Source organism: Thunnus maccoyii, chromosome 2 (genome assembly GCF_910596095.1).
Source record: "Thunnus maccoyii chromosome 2, fThuMac1.1, whole genome shotgun sequence".
NCBI lineage: Eukaryota > Metazoa > Chordata > Actinopteri > Scombriformes > Scombridae > Thunnus > Thunnus maccoyii.
In genome coordinates this window covers 14750708-14770033 of record NC_056534.1, presented here as the reverse complement: position 1 = coordinate 14770033, position 19326 = coordinate 14750708, and the positions used below count along the sequence as shown (strand labels likewise).

General features: G+C 39.2%; 1 protein-coding gene across 5 annotated transcripts in view; it reads right to left on the bottom strand.

Moving 5' to 3' along the window:
• The window catches only part of inpp4b (inositol polyphosphate-4-phosphatase type II B), a 264526-nt gene that overhangs the window by 14115 nt on the left and 231085 nt on the right, over window positions 1–19326 (bottom strand). For all 5 annotated transcript variants that reach the window (XM_042425446.1, XM_042425454.1, XM_042425462.1 and 2 more), the window contains 7 exons: window positions 11567–11896; window positions 10547–10685; window positions 5035–5207; window positions 3695–3818; window positions 2876–3002; window positions 797–937; window positions 215–312 (listed from right to left, as the gene is read on the bottom strand). In XM_042425446.1, the coding sequence (XP_042281380.1) occupies window positions 215–312; window positions 797–937; window positions 2876–3002; window positions 3695–3818; window positions 5035–5207; window positions 10547–10685; window positions 11567–11896 (1132 nt within the window). The remainder of the gene's footprint in view (window positions 1–214; window positions 313–796; window positions 938–2875; window positions 3003–3694; window positions 3819–5034; window positions 5208–10546; window positions 10686–11566; window positions 11897–19326) is intronic.

Below are 19326 nucleotides of genomic sequence, written 5' to 3'. Positions count from 1 at the left end.
ATTGAAAGTGACTGAGTCTTCTTGCTTTGTTCAGTGAAAATAAAGGTTTATATTGTTTAAATGTTCCAGAAAAACAGCCCACAACCACGTTCTCACTAATAAAAATACAAGCAGGTAGGACCTGGAACACAAGCCCCAGTATTTTTTAAAGATTTTCAAGGATGAAGAGTATTCGTCTTTGATTACAAAACAAAAGAACATTTTTTGCACTTACATTCTAGTGGCACCTTTTCATTTAATGATTTGTAATAGGCTTCTAACTTCTCAAAGTTCTTCTGGTTTATTCTCTCTTGCAGGGAAATATCTCCAAACCTGAGAGGATTACAGACAGAATAAGGGTAGTTATGGTGGAACATCATCCAGACACTCCAAAACACTTTTTTTAAAAACAGTTTACAGTCTTTTCTTCACTGTAACAACAATGCAGGGCAGTAAATACTGCATTTAGAGGAAAACTATATGCATTTTCATTAAATGTTTTTGGTGGGAAAACCAAATAATGTGCTAACATTTAGCAGTAATTGCAATATATTTACACATTAAACAACTGTTTGCCAATCAGGGAAAGTAAGTATGCTTTTAGGGTTTTGATTATTATTTAGTTACATTTCTGAATACTTTGCATAGTATTTAATGAATGAAGGATAATGAGTAAGCCATGCATGGCTCTAGTTCTTTATCTGATATTGATTAGTTTAAGACCATACCAGCTTTGGTTAACATGTTCATATGAAAAGTGTTTTTCCTTGAGTGCATCGGCTTATCTGTTCTTCAGATTGAACAGTGTCTACCGTACCTCTCTGCTATAGTTTGCTGTTCATTGATGCCCACGTTAAACAGCACCGGGAATACTCGTAGAGGCTTGCCTTCCTTGATCTCCTCTGGCAAGGTCTGGAAAACCAGTCGTGGTAATGGCACTTCTACAATGAAGTGGTCTCTGAACACAAGGAGAGAGGAAAAAAAGGAAAGGGACGTTAAAAGAGAGAAAATGGTTAAACAGAAATTCAATACACTTTGCAAAGCTGTAGAATTTGATAAGTTTGGGAAGTTGCATAATTTGACACCTGAGACAGGCCAGAGCAAGCTGCAGAAAGAGAGACTAATGGTGTGTGTGCATGAGAGAAAGAGAGTGGAAGTGTGTGAGACAGATTGCCTAATAGAATGACATGGAGAGGGGTGGAGCAAAGGGAGTGTATCATCTTATCACACTCGGCATAATGTGCACAGTAGCCAGCTAAAATAAACGATCTTGACCTTGTTGTGGCAAATGTCTTACCAGTGAACTATTGTTGTACTGCAGGGAAGTGAGAGGATACGCATGATCCCAGTGACTTCAACAGCTCCCAGTTGACACCAAATGGCCAAGAGAATTTTATTCATGTGGACTAAAGTTCACTAAAGTTAGAGTGACTTCCTCATAACCGGCTGTATACTAGAGCTGTGTTGATTGGCATCTTATTACAAGGCATTTTTCCACTTAGTTGGGCCCAAATAGGGCATATCGTAACACCCCTTGAGCTTTGCCATATTTTTTATGCACAAACAAATATGCAATAATTATGCTCAGAGACTGTGTAGTAAATATTCTATAACAAGAAATCATGCAAATCCAGGCCCTGTGGTCTGGGGTTTGATTCACAGGCTGCAACTAGATAAAAAATAGAACAAGACACAGCAGACTATCACCTCTGATCCAAGTGGATTTGTCAATATCACTTCAAACTTGCTTATATAGTAATTACCACTCAAAATACTCATTTAATCTTTGCTTAGCGGTACACTCAATACAAGTATTTATCATTACACTCTGCATAAGGTCATATGAGTGCTTTTATATTTCACCTTAACACTTTGAAAATTGCATTTTTAGTATGGGCCAATATTTGATCTGGAATTTCTTGTTGTGAAAAAAGTCTGCCGATACAGATGGTTTCTGTCTGTGTGAAAGTCTGGCAAACAAAGTCTCAACATAAACGGATTCTTTGTTAAAAGGCAAATGGCTATGTCTGATTGTAATTAAGTTAATATTAGACTGAAACCTTTGTACAGTAAGGCTCGGTTATAAAGTGCAGTAAGAGACTATGCAAATCGAGTGTGTCATCGATGTGTCACTAAATCAATCAAACCTCATCAATCAGTCTCATTATTAAAAGAACCAAGTATTTCTATTGGCTGCGCATTTATAACACTTTTTTCGATAGAACTATGTAATATGGTGTTAATTATTGGGAAATATTTCTGACACACTACACATAGTTAGTACCCACCCATTACAGTTTTTAAGAAAGAACCACCAGGTGAAAATCACTACAAAGTTCTCACACACCATAAAGTCTTATTGACAGGTGCGTCAGATGTGAAAAAACAAAAAAATCCTGCCTACTGCCGGCCATTTGAATTTACTTTAATAAGGACATCTCAGTCCTCAGACCTTCATCAGGTACAATCATATGTCGTATGTATGTTCATACGCATATGTGGAATTAAAAAAAAAAAAAATCTTCAAAGCAGCAAATAACCCGGGAAGAATACAGTAGACATACAGACTTTATAAGCATTTGTTGATTTCCAGTGGAAACTTGACAAAAATATGGTTGGGGTTAATACATTAATTAAAAGTGAACCAACAGACAATTTGTTCCTATAATTAGCTCCAAAATATGTAGTTCTCTCCGGTACCTGTCTATAAAAAACACGGTCACATGTCAAATCCATTCTATGACAACTGCCTGTACTTTTCTCTTAAAACATACTGGACCGCTGTTATTACTAACACAGGTAGTTTGGGAAATGCTGTAATCTCGATTGAACATTTTCAATTAAAGCACAAAACCAAACAAACATGCAAACCCAGAGAAATTGGATAATGTCTCACCGTCGGCCACACACTAAGGGCTGGAGGTCACTGAGGTCATCTGTCTTGGCCTCTGTAATCTTGAACACGACTCTCTGCAGGTCTGTGATTCCAACCTCCATGTCCTCCAGCATCCCAATCTCTTCACCTTAAACAGTTTGCACAGCAAGGTCAGAAGTGATCTAACTCTTGCTGGCCACACACAGCCCTTGTAGTTACTCAAAATGAGGTGAGTACTGCTCATATTTTGAAATGTCAGAAGGGTAACTGGAAAATGAAAACGATTCAGGAACTACCCATGTTTGATATTGATGTTGCAGAAGTATTATTTTGATCTAGACATGGATCATAAAAGTGGGGTTAAGACTATTAAGAAAGAAAGCTCTTCGCCCTTTTTTCAATTCTCAATTTTTCTGACTAATCCATTTAACGCAGTAATGCCAGCTACATTATGAGGTTCAGCAAACTAACGTGAATGAGATCATGGTGGGGCACGTAACTAGAATAGGTGCACTCATATTTTACAAGGGTGCACAATAGTCTCTTTTCAATTCAAATCTAATCTTGGTATCGATCTGATAAACATCTATCTCCCGGGACACTCTGCTTAACCTTTACTGGAAACATGTTGCATAAAACATAAAATGATATATGTGCCTGTCATTATGTACAAAAAACTGTGAGGTGAGTCATCACTTTGCTTCAAGTTGCTATTTGCTACAGCCTCAGTGACTCATCATATTAGTGGAGCTCACTTAAACCAAACATCACTCTGACTATTAGGTTTGGTGGAGGTTTTATGGTTTTCACATCTGATTGAACTCTTGCGGGTTTACTCACTATAGGTGCTGAGTAGGCTCTCAAACTGGGCCACCAAGCCAACAAGGTGAAGCTGCCTGAGGAAACCTTTGTCCTGCATTCCTGCATACAGCCTCATAACGAAACCACAGGCTAAGGCTGCCAGCTGTTGAAAAAAAAAGTACAAACACACACACACACACACACACACAAACACACTCTTGAGCCATATCTATTCTAAGTTGTTGGCACAAACAGCTAAGCGGCCACAAATAGTACAGTGGTAAGCCCAGAATTTTCCAGGTCCAAAATAGTAAAGCTGCAATACAAGAGCGAGGATATCAAACAGCTCAAATACAGCTGCAGATGCAGCCTTGCAGCATCCTATGTCACAACTATGGATGGGTTTTCAAAGGACTTCTAGTATTAACCCCTGTGTCTTCTTCTAGATCCACTAGAGGTCCCTACCTGTCTCTCTGGGTGTTAGCTGGACCGACGTTGCTGCCTTTAATAAGTGATCAACCTGCCCTGCTCAATCAGTTCGCCAGTCTCTGGGTGTACTGTATATACTGTAGAGTCCCTTCACTTCATCAGCCAATGCTTAAGTGTAAAGATTATACAACTGAGCTTACAGCCAGAAATTTATGTACCTAGGTTTACCTTCTGTTGAGAGTTTTATTATTTTGTTCCTGCCTCTCTAAACCTTCCATAAATTAAGAGAGAAACTGCCTCAGTCTCCTGTCTGCTTATTGTGTCTGGGTCCTTGTTCTCTGCCACTCTGCCATTGTCAATATTTTTTGGCTCATGCACGTTACATTTTGGTCTATAGGTACACCAAACTTCAATATGTGAAATGGATAAAAAGTGAAACCGACAGTTGCAGTAAATTTCTGTAGATGACATATTTTTACAAATAAAATACTTCAAGACGTATTCTGACAGTTTGAGATTTAGTGTATGTGAAATTTTGATAGTGTGTAGGAAAATGTTTCATTGTTGTTTGGCCATACTAGGCAATAGTATGTGTGTCAAAGTGCAGCATACCCAGCTGCTGCACTCTGGACTACAAAGGCAACACAATTACATAACAAACTGCTTTACAGCTCAACTGGCTAAAACGAAAGTATCAAAATATTTCTCTGACATTTGCATTTACAAAGTGTAAAGATTAGCAAATATATCAAATATGTGATTGGTTTTGTGAACAGGGGGCATATATCATCAAAAACTTACTCAAGGTTTTAAAACAGAGCAAAGGAGAAGATCTAAGTTAAAAAAATCTCCTCATCAAAAGAACCAAGATAAGAAAATAACTGAAGAGAAATTTATATCCTCTAGAAGACCTTTAAAGAGTTGTTTATTATGTCAGTTTGGCCACCTACTGCCTGACTGAAGACCACGTCTCTCCTCTGTTGGAGGAGGAAGCCCTGTGGAATGCTGCAGGCTGCCTCCTGCAGGAGCACAAAGGTCATGGCTCTCTTAGCCTTCTCCACCACCTCCATCACGCACTCCTTTAACCTGGTCACCACAGGGCAGAGCTGCTCCCCCCAGTCGCCTGCGGAAATAAGATGGGATAGGGACAAGGAGGGGTGGTGGTGGTGTAGACAGAGATGGAATGACAGTTATGATGTGGTTTTAGATTAAAATGTGTCTTCACACTTGTGTTCTCAGCCAGAAAAAACAGGCGGCTTATCTGTGAGGTGAAACCGGTTCAGCCATTAATCTTTCATTGAAATGAGGAGGGTTTATGGGAAAGGAAAATGGCAAACAAAAACAAACACAAATTACAAGCTGTTAAATCAAAAGCATGAGCACAGGCAGTAAAATGTGGCAAATGATTAGCAAGTGAATTCATAAAACACAATAAAAGATTTTTTGTCAAGGTTAACACCTTATATTTACTGCCAAAATACCTCACACACTGTTCTGTAGATCATTACTTTATTAATGTGACGTCATTACTGTGAAAACAGGATGTCGGGGGTAGATAAGAAGGATCATTCTAAGGTGGGATTCAATGGTTGTGCTGCATGTCACCGCGACAGGGTACCAATTGTTAGTTGGTGGCAAGAGCAGAGAAACAAGCTTAAATATTTAAGTATGGAACATCAGTCATGTGATAACAGGTGTTTGTGACTTCTAGTCGATGACTTTGTCCCTTTCCACAAGTTTCTGTGTGCGTGCAAGGCCTTTTCATATTTTCTGCAGACACAGACGCACTCCACATGTGCGCACTAATAAACAGGGTTGCAGTGTGATAACTTTCCAGAGTTGTGAATATTACTACCGTACAGTGTTTTTCTGATCAGTCTTTAAATGCAAGATCATATTTCATCGGCTCACCGACACTTTAAACAGCACGCACGCACCAATACAGTCCCTTGTATTGTTTTACACAGGACCGTTTTCAGCGAGGGCGATCCATAAGGGCTGCTTTATTACAAACAATTCCACCATATAAACCTGGAATCTGTGTGTAACAGCTGATCTCTTTATATACAGTCAATGGTTTAGATGTGTAGCAGAACACAGAACATTAATTACCATCATCACTCTCTCAATTTAAAGATGCACTTATAGTTTCTGCTGCTGTATGATGCTGCAGATATTTATTAGAGTCAAAGGAAAGAATCTGACACACAGCAGCGGTGAGCAACAAATAGAACATCAGTACTGATGTTTCTGTGAAATCCTGGATACATTCAATGACACCTGAACAACATTAATGTAAAATTCAGACATTAATCTGACATGTTTCAGACCTGCCTGAGTTACATTAATAGCTGTAGCCTATTCTGACGGGCATTGCAGTAGATTATGTTATAGATGCTAAATACTAGAGAAATAAAGTTTGAAGTTGAAAATGAAGTTTGTGATTGTGGAGAGCTCTGTGTGTGCGCATCTCTGCTAATTAAAGCCATGCAATTTTAGGCTTTAATTAGCAGCAATACTGAAGCAGTGGCAGCCTCAGACCCAGAGCTTTGGCACTGTGCTCAGAGCTGTTGTGTTCACTGTTGCTGTTGACATGAACACAAACGAGATGTGTTCTTTTCACAGTAAGTGTTGCAATATAAGGGCATTTGAGGGGATACAGTGATTTGTGACTTAAAAAGACTGTGGGAGGAGAGTAAAGTGGGGGGGCCAATGGCCTCTTGGCCCCCCTACTTCCGGTGTCATTGGTTATGACATGGGACAGCTGTAGGGAACACTACATCCATAAAACAGCAAGCATTCAGAACAAGAGACTGAATGAGCACCGGACACAGACAACGTCAACTGTCAGTGAATATTGGACCAAAACCAGCCACTGGGAAGATGTCAAAGTCATTGACCAGGAGTCAGTGGACCGTCGGAGAAACATCAAGAAGCACATTCACATCAACACTAGAGACCATCTTTGAAAGGAGACAGTGGTTATGATCTCCCCTTATATATAATATGACCATGTGTTACCATGTGATCAGAATTACATTCTTAGGTCATGTGATGACAGCTGAACCATCTCCATGACAACTGAGATAACTTCATTTTCTGGTGAAGACTGAGATGCAGTTGAAAGAACCAGAAAAAGCGAGTAAGTGGATCATAACTTAAAATTAGAAGTTAAAAAGGTAGAGAATGACCTGAGTTTACTACTCTATTGTTTCACCATACAGCTGATATATACAGCATTTTGTTTACCAGCCACATAAGCTTTCAATTCAGATCTGCATTAAGTGGTATATGCCATTTGTGGGCTGAAATTGAATTGTATCAAATGGAATATCAGAAAAGAAGAGTGGCTGTTTGATTTGGTAGTAGGAGCCAAACAACAAATAACAAAAAAAGGCTTCATCTGTGAGATTTCATGTTCACAATTAATAGATGAAGAATGAGATAATCATTTAAGACTCAGTTACATTTAAAGCTGGGGTAAAGTTCACACTCCATACTAATAGAATACATTATGTACAAAATACTAACTGTCATGTCTTGATTTAATACCTTTTTGTTTTCAAAGATCTTCCTGGAGTACATTTAAAAAACATTTTTGCAGCAGTGATTAGCTCATCTATTTTCTCCTCAGGACACTCAACAGCACACTCACAAAAATCAAGCAGATTCAGAATGCATACTGACCTTTTGTTGTAAACTTAACTTTGTCACACAACATACTAAAAACCTCCTTAGATTTAGTATGTAGTGTTGAATTGGGTCTCAGCCATAGTGTGATATTTCTTAGTGTCATTAATATTTCCTCCACTTCCATTTCTTCCATTCAAAACAAGTTTCTAATGATCTCCTCACTAACCAACAGGGGGCAGTGTTGGTTAAGTAATGTCCCAACTGAGTTTTCCCACCGTTCATTCTGTTCAGGTTCAACATATTAAAAAGTTTGGGTTCTTTTGAGGGGGGGGGGGTGTCAGTGTGGATATGCCTGCACACAAGCAAGCACGCACACACACACACAAACACACATGCACACATCAGGCTTGCCCTTGCCTTGTCAGAGAAATCATGTCTTATCTCTTTCTGCAAATACCGCCTCTGCAGAGAGAAGGAGGAAACAGAACTCCAACTGTCATCTCTTCACCAGCCCACCTGTCCAAACATCCAAACCCCCACAACGCCTTGTCATCAAAAGCCCGGGCTTCACTGGTCTCAGCTAGGAGATAAAGCCTCTCTCATTATTCAGTCCATGTTTGTATTTAGACAAGCAGATGACCACTTGCTCTGAGCCTGTTCAGCGTCTTAATAAAAGGTGCATGGGGGGGTTCAGCTTATCTTCCAGCCTGAACACAATGCGGATGGCCTTGTTCTTACGTGCAAGCTCACTTGGACAGACAGACACAAAATGATACAAATGCACCTACACTTTCACAGATGCTTGAGTGTGTTCGCATGTGCATTCGCCTGGGACACACACTCTCTCTCTCTCTCTCTCTCTCACACACACACACACACACACACAGAGCCTCTCCTTGTCGCCTGGTCAGACTAATGCCGCTGCTCTGTGTGCCAGTTGGCAGCTGGAACAGGCTGGGCACTTGTCTGGCCACAAGCTTGAGGCTGGATTTCATTGGACGTAAGGGAGGACTGGGCAGCTTGCGGTCAACAGTGAATGGCTCTGCATATCAAATATCGCTTTCATCCACTTCTCTGGCGACAAGTTTCTCATTTGCTAATGTTTAAACAACAAGGAGCCTCTGAGTCGGAGCTGAGTCTCGTGTCACTCCTTTCAACTGAAGCTACAGTTATACTGAAAAACACTCACTGTTCAGTGTAATTTCTGTCACAGGGTAACTTTTATTTGATTCATATAATGTTTAGGCTAATATACTCCTATTAATCTTAAATTAGCTGCTGTTTTGTGACGGGATCAAAAGAGGAAAATGTCACAGCACAATACTATCACGATATGTTGCCAATGATAATGATGGACAATAATTTACTGCTGTATGTAACTGAAGAGAAAGAACAACCTCTAAAATGAAATGATAAGTGTTCAATAAACAGGAATCAATCATTAACTACTGAAACAAAAAACCCCACAACAAACTGTTGTAAATTTTATTCTGCATATTTCAGACAGCGAGCTCCAGAGAGGTATTTGGATTATCCGCTGTGGGTAAGTATAAAGTTAAGTGCATTAAGTTTATCATAAATATTAAGCTGACTTTGGGTTCTGATTCTGCTGCTGAGGAAACTGACAACAAAATTTGTTTATACTGAATTAAAGCCCTAAAAATTCAAATTTAAAAACCAAAAACAACTGAATAATATTGTGAAGGTGTTTTTTGTGTGTGCTTGTAATACATGAATATACAGTGTGTATGTGTGAGTTTATGTATATATATATATATATATATATATATATATATATATATATATATATATATATGTGAGGATGTGTGTAGATGTATGCACAGTATGTAGGTGTAATACATATACAGTACTGATGTATGTAATATGCATATTTGAAAAAAAAAAATCATGGTGTAACTGGGTGTGGACTCCCATGGAGTGGGGCTCGAAATGTTCAAACATATCAAGTTGAAAAAAATTTAATAATTTTGGTTTATTATAAAATGTTTTTCTTCTTCTTCCTACAGTTTAATGTTTGAGCTTCACTGTGCAGAATGATTTATGTGCAGAGTTTGACACTAGAAGACTGTTTTCACATTCATCTGCTGTAAGAGGAAAGTTTGTCTGTGCTCATTGAAAATCCAATCCTAAGCGGTGGGCCTTCGATCATGATTTGTGACATCACAAATAGTTTGGAGCCAATCCTGGTCTGATATTTCCCTTAAACCAGTGTGATGTGGAAACTTGAAGCCTCTGATGCACATACACTGAGAATGGATTTAAACCGTGAAGTCAGAGACATCTTCTGTGAAGTAGTTAAACTTTTGAAATGAAATATATTTGCATATTTATAGACTCTGGAATATTTAATGAGCGAGAAGGAGTAGATGCCATTTTAAGGATTTTAACATGGTAATTCTACTTTTTTTTGTGGAAAGACCAAATCAGACACACAGTAATGTTCCAAGCAGAGTATTTTATATGACTTAATACATGTCTGGGTGGGATCTTTAAGAAGCTATTCTGGTATAAGTTATATATTTTAGCTCAATTAAATACAGGATAAGCGGTTTGGAAAACGGAGGGATAGATGGATGTTGCTGGGCAACAATAATAAAGACTGATTGGAAATTTCAATACTGAGCAGCAAACATCAGTGTCCTATCAGCTAAAAATATTTTTATAATGTAACAGGTATTTGAATAATGGAAGTCACACAGATCACCATAAACATAGACAAATGTTTTTCACTGAGGTTACAATGATTATACTTTAAGACTTACTTTCTAAGATTAAAAAAAACTGATTAGAATAAAAAAGGTTATTTACCAGGGTTGTGTGAAGTGATGACATCTGCTAGCTGCTGCTCGGGGACTTGCTCCGGCTTGCTGTTGTCTTCTTCCTGGAGTTTATCCACCATGGCAATTACACAGTTGAGACATTTGGCTACGTTGGCCCATACTCTGTCCTAAAAGAGCCAAATACACAATCAGCAGTCAGATCAGCCCCACCAATTAGATTCCTCTTTTCGAGATATTGAGATAGAGAGAGACTAAAATGTGTGACAAAACTGAAGCTGAAATGCAGAAGCATTAAAACCATAAAAAAATGATTCTCTTATGTCTAAAAAAAACAAAGCAGAAAGCAGCATTTCCCTTTACAGTCTAAACTGGCTTTGTGTCCAGAAGGTCAAAAGGAAATAGTTGTCTGGATATTCTGAGGTTGCTCTCAAAGCGTTTCCATTGTTCCCAGCTTTCTCTTTCTTTTGCTGAGTTCTAACTTTTGACTGGTGGATAAATGCTTTCACTTTTGTGCGTGTGTCAACAAATATGATTGTGCAAGTGTGGGTGGGTGGGTGTGTGTGTGTGTGGTGGAATTGATTTTGTTCTTTGTTGCTTCAACAATATGGTTTCAACATGTTTTAAACGGTGAAGAATATTTTGAGAGGTAATTAGGCATTGATGTGAAAAAAATCATAAACTCCTGCTGTCAGTGTGGCAGATGCTGTCCTCTTCTCTCATCTACACAAACACACACTAGAAACCAATAGCCATGTGCACTTCAATGAAAAGAAGCAAGATGGCTTAGACACTCGATAATCTGCAGTGAGTTTGTCACGATGAAATGTTTAAACTCCTTGGAGAAGAACAAGATATGAAATTAAATGTTGTGAGTAATTTCAATTCAAAAATATTTGCCTTAAAAAAAGTTTATCTGTAATTCAATGTGTAGTCTACTATGAGGTCCAGCAGTAAAAAAGCATAGAAATTGTATTTAAAACTAAAAACAAAATCTTAAGCAGTCAGATTTAGAGATTTCTTAATGACTTAGAAAAGTAGTGACACTTGCCCATTCCTCCTCGTCGTACTCTTTGTGGTGCGGTATGGAGTCTTGGTGCTTCGGTGGCAAAGCCCCACCATCTCCTCTAGCTTGTGATCCCTCTACGTTATTACACATCACCGTGCTCTCAGTGACCGATGTGGCCGGACTGTGGCCTGGAAGCCCCTGGACTGGGCTCTGATTCTGATCACTGCCTTGGTGGATGTGGCCTTGATGTTGGCCTCCCTGCATCGGGTTTTGCTTCTGGTTCTTGGAAATGTACCCAGGCCTCGCTGCATGCAGTGCTAGCAGTGCACTCTTGACCAATTCATCCTTAAGTGTGTGAACAAATTGTTCTGTCTGTAGCAAAGACAGAGAAAGAGATATTGGGGGAAAAGACACATATTAAGAGTTATTTTGTGATAGCACAACAAATGAAAATCTAAGTGTTGAAAAAGCAAAAGTAGACTGTAGAATAAGTGAGGGAGATAGAGAGAAACTGTCACGCTGGTGGAAGAAAATACAGGAAGAAGTGAGCTTGGCAAAGGTAACTATTTACAGAGAAAGTGAAAAGAAACAAGGAAAATGAACACACTCCTTTGCCATAAACTAGCTGCTCTCCATTACCGCAGCACAGCCAGTGAGCAACAAAAACAGCAACAAACAACAAACAATTCAATTACTCCTCCTCCAGCCTGCTCCTCCAAGGACCACATCTCTTTTGATCTCAAATTCACCAGCTACTGTAAGTTGATGATGATCCCGGTACCAAGGAGCCTCGTGCTCGCTGCCACCACTGCGTAAAAAATGATAAGGGCTCTCAAGAGGAATTGAGTTAGCACAGCAATAAGCAATTCTATTACCACAGCAAAATGCAGTCTAACAAAACACACAAGTGAAGCTCTCCGTGAAAAGAAACCTGCAAGGTCATTATATACATACTTTGCCACACAAAAACTCCTCTGGCTCCTACCCCCCTGATGTGGACAGAATAGTGAGCTTGTCTACCAGATATTGTGCAGACAGCTTAATCTGCAAAGAATTAGATATCTGTGAAACAGAACCTCAGACCAGTCCTGTCCAGAAGCTTTGTGTGGATTTCATTAGACAATGGCCCCTTAAAACAAAGCAATGTCTGCTTTTAATCCCTTGTAACAGGCTGCATGTGTAAATGACCTGTAGTTTCCCTGATTTTCACTTTTGTTTCATTCGAGGTATTATCCATTAACCATCCATCTCATATGAGAAAGGCAGATTACAGATATTTTTCATGACCAATTAAAATAGAAATCAACAAACCCAACACCAACAAGAAATAAGAGTACAAGCAGATTAGAGATACCGGGAAAAAGAAACGTAATTTTGTGTAGAAGAAATTATTTATTTCTCCCCTCCTATCTTGTTCATCATATCGTGACCCCTAAGATTTATTTTACAGCCCTTTGGGGAATCTTGACCCCTAAATTGGGAACCATGATCATAAAATTTTATGTAACTGAATGTCTGCCACAGTTTTTTATATGAAGCTTTGGTGAAAGTTCATCTTTTCTCTCTCATTTTGCCTTTATTCCTCTACAGGTGCTCTAATCTTCTCTGTGACTCCCACTTTGCCAGACAATCTCTTACTTTCAAAATTCTGACCGATTATCTTTCTGCACAATCAATCAGGGGGATCCTCCAAGATGATGAGGGAGATTCAACCGAGAGTTTCCATCATATAATGTAGAGATGGAAACTATGATTCACTTTGTTGATCATATTGTTTTGTTCAGTTCAGTTCAGCTCAGTTCACTGCCTGTCTTTTAACTGTGACTGTCTTCAGTTCAGTAGAAAGTTCAGTCTGTTGCTGGTTCAAACTGTTTGCTCAGTTTAATACAAAACTTGTCCCATAACAATCGCTGTTTGCAAGGTTAATAGTTCAGCAGGCAACTATTTGCAACAGACTTATTCCATCATCGTTTCCATTTATTTTGCGGTCTTTCACTAAGTTTATGCAGCTTCATTCAGGCAGGAAAGGAAGTCATTTTATAGTCACATGCTCCATACACCCTCCAATGTCCACGGCCTATCTCTCTCAATAGGCTGCTCATATAAACATTTGACATTCAACTCTTGAGTTCTGCATCTTTACTGCTACACTGCCTGCAATCAGAATTTGAACTTCCTCCACTTCCCCATCCTCTTCCCGTATTAGCATTTAGTTGTATGTGAATTTTGAAGATTTCTTTTCAATATATGTTCATGTTCATTAAATGTTGTGTATCTCAGGTTTGTGAGCTCAGTGAGCTCGGCGTCAAGCTTGGGCAGATTTGTTCCAGAGCATCACATGAGCAGAGTCACACCCACAAATTAAAATGTAACTGTTACAAGAAATGGTTTAACCTTGACGTTGAGTGTTTTCTTTGAAATACAGTAAGTAGGAAGTAATCACGGCTGAGCTGACAACAGTGCCTTTAGTCACCTGTGAGGGGTGATCCATGGCTAAAAGATTAGTTTGTACACATATTGAAAACCTCTTCCATCATCCATCTCTTGGCTTTACTCCACTACCACCACCATTGTCTAGACTCTGGGGGATGATGCTGTATCTCCTAACATCATTTTGGTGTACGCTTAATGAAGATACTGAACATCGATGGAGTCTATTGTTATACACTTCCAATCTCTCTTTATTGAACTGAACTTCCCAACATTGACTTGTTACTTCTGTTTCTTGGACCACTTTTCATCAATCTGACTCAGTGTAGCCATTACTGCAAAGAAACTGCTGACTTGCTTTTAGAGTGAATCTTTCACACTGTTCCTCTTATGAGTCAGCTACAGTGTGTTTCAGTCATTAAATAAACAACACACTTACTGGTCTATCTGAGCGTGGTTTAACTGTTTTGCTCTTGATTTAAAACATATAAAAAAGTAATCCACAATGAATGAGCCATTGGATGAATGTCTGAGCAGAGAAAGCAAATGAAGACTACACTTAAAAACATCATTTTGTTTAATTCATATCCATTTTAATTGCCTTGTATGGATCCAAATGAGGTTCCATTACTGTAAGTCAATGAAGTGAGAGCAGAAATCTATGTATAAGACGACGTGTGTAATTGCTCGAGAACAGGCATTTCTGCTGGAATACCATTCTGTGATGCACACAATCGTATACAACTAAGTAAACACGATTAAAAAGATGAAAATGTCCAAATGACTAAAAAATGAGCCACGCTTGATTCAGTAACCACAACACTTAACAGGAACTGGGAATTCAAAATGTAAATTCATATTCAAATTGAACTCTGCTTATCTGACCTCAGTGTTAATTTGCAATCTATGAGACCATGTATTATTCATCATCTTTCCAGAGATGAGTGAACAAAGATACACACTGTATTTAAAACAATCTGGGTCATATTTGCACTTCTTAACCACAGAGCCACAGAAACCATATATTTGACTATGCCAGAGCTCCTCATGCAATACATCAACTTTTTTTTTTTTCTTGTCCTAGAGCTCTTATTTGGATATAAATACAATTCCTGCCGTTTTGTTGTGGATCAAAGTCAGTTGATTACATTACAAATTAAGAGTATCAACCAAACAAGACACTGGTACCACTGGTGCGCAAGCTCCCTCTTGTGGTATGTGGAGAAATCTCAGAAATAGTTAAAAAAAAAAGAAAGAAACAAAATTAATTTAAAAACATGTAATACTATCAAAATATGACTACAAATGAAAATACTTTAACCATGAGATCATTGAAATGGGATTTAAAATAAGTTTTTGCCTTTCCTGTAATATTTTTGTTTTGAAACAAAAATAAGTGTTTGCACGTGCTACTATCCTGCTACGTAGTCGGGTAGAAGCATGTGAAACATCCATGATTAGTTACAAGTTAAACTGCGATGGAAAGATAGTAAGCCGAGGTAGGTAAAATGATGAATGGTTCAAAAACACTACAATCGTGACTCCAAAAAGGGAACTATTAGAGAGAGAACTGCGGATCAGGAGGTGAATATTTGGGGCAGCCTTTTAGAAACTGAAGTGCACGACAGTGAACTGAGCACAAGTGCTAGTGGCTACTTCAGCAGCACCAGTGAAGTCTCCACAGCACCTGCTAGAAGCAAACGGCGCAAACAGTAAGGAAATATGACTCAAGTTACATCAAATTTGAATTCAGCTGAAAGACAAACCAGTTGATTTTTTTCAAAGAAAATGTGACTAACTGAAGCAGTCCAAGTCTACAATTCAACTGTGTTACACCTGTAGCCAAATCATAGGAAGCTTCGTATCATGCCAGCCTCTGCACAGCGAAAGCCAATAAGCCACACACAATTGGCAAACAACTATGTCCAGCATTAGCCAAAGAGATGACAGACATCATGTGTGGGGAAAAGGCTGCCAAACAGTTAAACTTGGTGCCACTTTCAAACACTACTGTGTCGCAGAGAATGAACACACTGACTGAGCGCATCAACAATAGTTGCTATTATTCAATCCAGCTAGATAAGACTATTGATGTTGCAGATTTGACCAATTTGCTTGTGTACGTCACATATGAAAATGATGGTGCAGCTCAGGAGGAATTTCTGTTCTGTCAATCACTGCAGACTAGAACAACAGCCGAGCACATATTCCAGCTCCTGAAGGCGTTTGTCTGAGAAAATGGGCTCGATTGGAAAAAGTGTGTTGGAGTAAGGTGGCTATCAAGAGGGAAAGTGCTTTCTGAGCTTTTTCAAATTGCACAAAGAGGTCCAAATGTTGTTACAGGACAAAAGCTTCCCTTTATCAGATGTTTTGAAGATACTGTGTGGCTCAGTCAACTGGCATACTTGTCGAACTTGTCGAACATTTTCTCTCATTTAAACGAACTGAATTTTTGTTGTGCAGGACAAAATCAATGCAATGCTGAAAAACATGGAGTTTGAAATTCAAAGTCAAGGCAGGTGATGTTTCAGCTTTGCTTTGGAGAGTTTTCTGTCTGACAAGAACTTGACCCTTGTCTCTGATGGAGTCAGGGACAACATCGTTAAACATCTCGTCTCAACAGCAGTTCCCTGAATATTTCCCAGTGAAGGCTGGAGCGAACAACTGGATGAAAAACCTGTTCAGCATCAAAATCTCTGAAATGCCCAAGGACTTCACTGTTGGTGAGCAGGAGAGTTTAACAGAATTGTTTTGCAATGAAACATTGAAGTCTGCTTTCAGAAGTCAGTTGTTGTTGGACTTTTGGATACAGCAACATAACGAATATGCTGTGCTTTCGGACAAGGCTGTGCCCTTTCTCCTTCCTTTTGCAACCGTATATCTGTGTGAGAAAGGCCTCTCTACACTTGCTGTCATAAAAACAAAATACAGAAGCAGGATGCTGAGCAAAACCTGAGACTGAAGCTGACCTTGATTGACCTGTGATGTTTGCAGAGGCAGGCGCACCCTTATGTAAATTTTCAATATTCTCACTTGCTGTGTGTGCGTGTGTGTGTGTGTTTGTGTGAGGGGCTGCTCCTTGTGTTGTTTGAAAGTTGTGTGGAAGACTTTAAGTGCCAATTCTAATGCTACCCCTTTGTACAGTGTGGCTGTTGCTGACAAAAATCAACAATAAATAATATGTTAGGAATATATTTGCCTCCTGTGTGAACTGTGCATAGCTGTATTTTAATATTGGTCATAATGGTGGTACTTGGAGAGCCAAATATTTTCTGAGGTGGTACGCAGTGTAAAAAGTTTGAGAACCATTGCTCCAAGATAAGGATCTACAGTGAAGGGAAGACATTTTAATGATACACTGGATATTGTGTTCAAAGTGAGATATCAGAGGTGCACTCCTCTGGGCAAAAGAGAAAAGTGCGGCAGCTTCATTTTCTTACCAAAGCAAAGCCAAACCAAAGCAACTTTGCTCCTACACGTGCAAAAACTATTCCTTAGCATAGCTCTTCCCCGGCTACCTGTTTTAGAGATCTGAAACACTCAATATCCCCGGGGAGAAATTCTGTTGCTAGTCTTTCTTCAATATATCTGCTGATGTGATCTTGACTGAGCAGTAGTGCAAGTCAGAAAATGCCTCCGTGGACTCCAACTGATAAAAAATAAGCTATCTTTCATCTTAAAAAGAAGAAAACTAGGAATCTATTCACCCCAAATCGTTTCAAATGGTTTTACCCTGAAGGACAAGGGGATTTTGGCTGTGTTAAAAATAGAGCTTTTTCACTCAACTTCACTTGAGAGGTGAAGGGAGGCTGAATGGATAGAGCTGGTCAGATTCCAACAGCACTTGGCTGTGAGGACACTCTCTCTACTGCGTATATGACCTCTATACACCATATAATTTAACATAATCATGCATAGACGATCAAACTCCAGCTCTTTTCAGGTAAGTGTTACAGCGAAGACATATAACTTGTCCTAGGACACAGCTGGAGGGAGGGGAGATGCGTTGCAATTGCCTTTTCTCTGTGATTATCATCAGAGTGAAATTATTATTGTCATCATCAACAGAATCATCACCATATACATAGAAGCAACAGCGCATCTGCCGCACCCAATGCTAATCAAAATGAACCCGGGAAAAGTACTCTGGAGTGAAATACTGAATTGGGCCTCGAGTCAGGTGGTCTGAACTAAGAAGGAAAAAGTCAGAAGCAGCAAGTACTTGATAAAAAAAGGTTCTTACATCTCCCTGATTTTCTCTGGAGGTGTCTCATCTTTCCCAGATTCTCTGAAAATGTGACTCACTGTACTTATTGAACAAACTTCACACTGACTGCAGAGACGCACTCAGACATGCATCCACCTTTCTGTTTATGTCTTTAAGATGGATATGAAATATCTGTCTGGCCGTAAGTGTGAGTATGGAGTGATTTTTCTTCAGTATGTGTAGCGTAATGTCTTGTTTTTTTCTTATCCAAATCTGTCACCTAAAGACAGAGGGTGTTGTATGTTCAAAAACTTAGGTGTAAAAATGATGATTTGCCGTTCGCCACTGGTTGCCTGGTAACTGCTCCTGGCTAAGGAATAGCCTGGCACATAAGTCCCACATAAAGAAGCAAATTGTCATTTTTTTAAATCTTTGGTTTTTGTATGGATTAAACAAATGAGATAGAACTTAATAATTAGTGAGCTTTAAAAATACTGGTATGTGAATATTTCTCAAAATGTCAAATTATTCCTTTAAGACTTCGAGACAAATTTTTGATTTTGGGTACAAACATTTTTTTTGACTGGACTTGTGTGTGAGTATGTGTCTGCGTGTATATGAATACACATAGAAAGATGTTGAGATGGATAAATATTGATATGAAATGCTGTTCATGATTGGAGGCTTTGGGGCTTGAAGAAAGTGATGTGACTTGAGCATCAGCTTTTAAACCCACACAAGCCCACAGTTTCACTATTACACCAACCTCAACCACACACACTCACACCCACACTCACACCCACAGTCGTGTTTCCATCATTTCAGAAGACATTACATTGACATGACATTACATTCATTTCCTGGAGACTTACCCTAACCTTAAGCATAACCACTACTTGTCTAACCCCTAACTCTAACCTTAACATAACCCTAAACTTTAAACCCTAATGACTTATGTTAAGGGGACTTGCTTTTTGTGAGTGCCCACAACATGACTGTGTAAAACAGATTCATGTCCCCACAACACGGGGAATACTTGGTCCACACACACGCTCACAAACACAGCTTGAGATTTTAATCAGAGACCAGCCCTGCTTGTGCTGACCAGGCCAGGGGTTTACTTGGCCAATGTGTGCGTGTCTAATCAAGGATGAGAGGAAGCGGT